The sequence below is a fragment of the Brassica oleracea genome, chromosome C8, assembly GCF_000695525.1.
Source record: "Brassica oleracea var. oleracea cultivar TO1000 chromosome C8, BOL, whole genome shotgun sequence".
Classification (NCBI taxonomy): Eukaryota; Viridiplantae; Streptophyta; class Magnoliopsida; order Brassicales; family Brassicaceae; genus Brassica; species Brassica oleracea.
The window spans coordinates 3,189,779-3,194,174 of NC_027755.1; the positions used below are offsets into that span (position 1 = coordinate 3,189,779).

Below are 4,396 nucleotides of genomic sequence, written 5' to 3' on the forward strand. Positions count from 1 at the left end.
ATGTCCCACAAGGTGGGTGTATTGGTCCACAGATGTCTCCTTGAATTCTTTCCAGAAAGTTTATCGTTTCCTTAGTGACTTTGACTGGTGATGGCCTAGAAATGAGTTTCCCTTGGGAACAAGCAACACACGTTACGTGCTTAGGGAAAATTTGTTTCTCTTTAAGGGTATGGCCGTTTGTATTCAGGATCAGTTTACGCATCATGGTCGAACCAGGATGGCCAAGCCGGTCGTGCCATAAAGTGAAGTTGTCGATTGCCTCTTTGTTAAAAGTGGCATTGGCCTCGATCATACTGACTTTAGCATGGTAAAGACCAGTAGATAGTGCGGGTATGGCTCTAAAACTCTCTTATGACCGTGAGCGTTTTCAATGATCTGAAGGAACTCTTTGTTTCCTTCGCCCTTGGTTTCAATATGAAAGCCATTCATTCGAATGTCTTTAAAGCTTATTAGACTTCTCTTAGAGTTGGGTGAATACAAGGCACCTGATATCTCAAGATGTGTACCCATAGGCAACATGATATTGGCCTGGCCGTGACCCTCTATGAGACTAGCTATACCCGGAATGGTGGAGATGTTGGCGTTTTTAAGGGTTAGGTTTATGAAGTATCTCTTGTCTTTTAAGATCGTGTGGCTCGACCCACTGTCCACAACGAGTACATACTTATTCTCGTTCATTTCTTTAACTTAGATGATTTGTTGAAACCGGACCACCAAAGATTATGAACCGCGAGCTGCAACACAAACGGGACCGAACGCGAGCTATCCGCGAGCTGGACACGAGCTGATCGGGAACGCCTTCATCGTCGGGAACGCGAACGGTATGCTTGCGCGCCAATCGCTATCGGCTTGCGGACGTCTGATCGGGAAGTCGAGCTGTACGGGATGCGGGCTGAGGCTAAGATCGGACTGAGATCGCCTGAAGCTGAGACGGGGGCACGAGCTGGATTAGACGCGGGAACAAGAGGCGCGATCAGAATTAGGGTTCGTCGGTTCGCCGGCTAGAGTTAGAGTTTTAGGGTTTTATCGATTTGGTTTCTTAGCTTAGGGATTTAGAGTTTCGTGTTGATAATGTGTTGTGAACTTAATGAATTAGAGTCTGTAAGTTCTTGTATTATTAATCATAACATAAGGTGCCCTTATATATGAGAATTACAAAGAGATAAAAGGAAAGATATAAATATGGAAAATGTACAAAAACAAGAAAAAGGAAACTAGGGTTCCCCATTCTCTAAGCCGCCTCTCTCTCTCTCTCTCTTTCTCTCTCCCGCGGCCGCCTCTCTCTCTCCCGCGGCCGCCTCTCTCTCTCTCTCTCTCTCTCTATGTATTGGGGCGGTTATGGACCAGACCGGTTATGGACATCCACAATATGATTTATAACACAAAAAATATTTTCCAAAGTTTCCAAAGTTTTATATATATATGTTTAATGTTTCTTTTGAAATTAGAAGATACAAATTTAGTAGTATATCTAAAAACTTAAAGTTCTAAACCATAATTTATATAATTAAATTTTAAACTTTTTCTTTTAGCTTTTAGATTTAGTTTCTTCGAGCGTTCCATTTGCAAATGCTATTAGCCGATCCTGGCGTCCTATATGGACACTGAACACTGAAACTCTGGCATTTTCTTAGGCATTGCGAGTTTGATGATTGTTATTATTATGTTTTTGTTTTTAATTGTGAATTTTAAATATTAGTTATTTTAATGAAATATTAATATATTTATCTGTATTAATTTAAATTATAATTATTCTCTTTAATTTCTATTTTGAATAAAATTTTAAAATTGTGTCTTAAATTCATTGATTTTTTTTCTGTTGAAATTATTCATTGAAAATATTTCTAAAGAATTTTCGACAAAAATTCCTGAAATAAGGTTCATTAGGACTCATTGGGAATTTTCCCGATGGATTCCTGGTGGAATTTTTCAACCACTTGTTTGTCATGAATTCGTCAGGAAAACAACTGTCAGAATTTTTTTTCCGACCATATAGATCCGATATTTGCCTGAAATTGCATCTTCTCTTTTGTACAGTTCTTTATAAATGACTTCAATTTTCTGTGTTCTAACACTTAAGGAAATTAACTATTATAGAAACCCCCATTAATATTTTCTAATAAAAATCTTATCTCGAAACGTTGGCTACGTTACAAGTGGACCACACAGTTTTATCCTGCTCTTTAGGTGGGGTCTTTATGTGAATAGAGTGGACAAGGCAACCGAAATACTAATATTTTATAATTAGTTATACAGATCCTGTATATTATGCTCCATATACCTGGGAATATGTATACAATACACGTCCTATATGCATGCGCTTATGTTATGTACCTGTACGCATAATAACTTTTAGTAAGGCCTCTCGTTTACACAGTTTCCCTGTGGATCATAATTGCAAGAGATGACGGTTCCGCCATTGCTACACCTCGCTTTGGCACATCCAAGCCTCACCGTATTTCTCCAAACAACCTGCATATAGTGACCACAAACTCCATTGCAAGTGTTCGAAGCATAGTTGTAGTTAGCCTTCTCCTTAACCCTAAGCTCAACAGCAACGACCCCTGACAAGTCGCCGCTACTCATGGCCAAGTTTTCCCCGTAAGGCCCACCGGAGCGTTTGAGAATGCAGTGGCCACTTAGCTGGTCAACGTAGCCCTGAGCGAAGGCTGCAACTCTATCGTCCCACTGTATGGGGCCTACTCCCACCGCTGCTCGTGCTTGGTTGTGAGCATCTAGATAGTCTTGTGGGCTGTCTTGAGCCTTCGTGGGAAGAAAAAGAGCTCCTACAAGGGCTACCAAGATTAGTTGACGTCGGGAATAGATCACGACCTTCATTTTCTTTGTTTATAATGACTATTTGGATCTTTAGTTTATTTAGAGACTAGAAAACTAGCTAGCGTCTTGGGAACCAACCATTAAAGATAAGCATTCTTTGACTGATACATTTTGGAATGTACTGCTCATATATATATATACATATATATATATTTGTTAAAGTTCTGCTTTTTTCAAGTTCTGTTTTCTTCAAGTAAAATTTAGAGTTTGGATTTTGGAAGAACAAATTTTCTTTCTTTTTTTGTTTATGAAATTATTGTGTTTGATCGGCATTTTAATTTTAATGGGGAACCAAATATAACTCAAAACTTAATTTTAAATACAAAATTATACACAAACTTGAATCAATTGCAAAACTAACCTAAAAGCTTTATGAAATTACAGTCAACCCGTTATGACCAAACAAAAAACCAAAACTTATTTTTACGAATATAGCCCCGGAAAGTCTTCTGAGTCTTCTGAGATAATATAAGTCGTCTGGAAGACGTCTAGGAAAGTCTTCTGGTATAGTTGATCTTTTATTTCGTTCTCACCGCCGGTAATCTCTCCTTTTACGACAAATCTCGTTTCTCCTTCATCCCGAAGAGTAGTTTAGTAGATTAAACTAACCATCCGCTTCCTTTTTCCAGTTCTAAACCGCACTTCGTGAATTCCGCCACCGGTAAGTTCTTCCTCTTTGTTGTCGAGTTCAGTTTTATGACTTATGGCGTTTAAAACGCCGTAAAACCCTAAAAGTTGTAGTCTTGATTCTTCTTTCCCGTCATTTTTTGCAGATCTGTAACCACTGGTGTCGTTAGCGACCATAACTTATCCGACTGTAAGTCATCCATTTTTTCTATTTATTCATGTTTCTCTCCAGATCTGCATGGTTAACACGATTTTCAGATCTGTAAGAGGTCGGTATTAGTAATGTTTCACTGGAAGAATTCCCAGAAGACTCAGTAGAACATTACTAAAGTCGATCTCTTACAGATTTGGAAGACTTCCCAGAAGACTCAGTAGAACATTACTAAAGTCGATCTCTTATAGATCTGAAAATCGTGTTAAGCCTACAGATTTGACGTTTTTTGTAGTATTCTACTGAAAAAGCACTCTAGACGACTTCCTGGAAGTCTTCCAGAAGACTTCCTCGAAGTCGTCCAGAGTGTAAAACTTCGTAGAAGACTTCCAGAAAGTAATCTGAGAAGTCTCACTAAAACTTACATGCAAGTCTTCCAGTATAGGAATTTAGGATAGTACGTTTGGTTTGTGTTTGAGATGTTGGATTTTGATTATTTGCAGACCGGAAAATGAATTTACCAGAACTCCCACGGAGGATATATACATTAGGGGAAGAGCGCCATTCACTCAAAAGCATTTCGTATCATACTGATGACCCGAAGTTGCTTACTAATTTTAGGCAAGCTCTACATGCTGACGAATATGAGGAGCTGAAGGACTCAAAGTTGGGAGTGTTCATCAAGTTCAAGGAGTTGAATTTTTGTTGGGCATCAAGGCTTGTTCATTACATGCTCAGTTTCCAGCTTAACATCAAGAAGAAGTATGAGCTTTGGAGTCT

The 4,396-nt window shown here is 38.9% G+C and overlaps 1 protein-coding gene across 1 annotated transcript; it reads right to left on the bottom strand.

Moving 5' to 3' along the window:
- Positions 1–2,220: 2,220 nt before the first annotated feature.
- Positions 2,221–2,893, bottom strand: LOC106310044 (pathogenesis-related protein 1-like). Its single transcript, XM_013747234.1, has one exon. It carries the CDS (start codon positions 2,836–2,838, stop codon positions 2,353–2,355), a length of 486 nt encoding a protein of 161 aa, XP_013602688.1. The 5' UTR covers positions 2,839–2,893; the 3' UTR covers positions 2,221–2,352.
- Between the last annotated feature and the right edge of the window lie 1,503 nt (positions 2,894–4,396).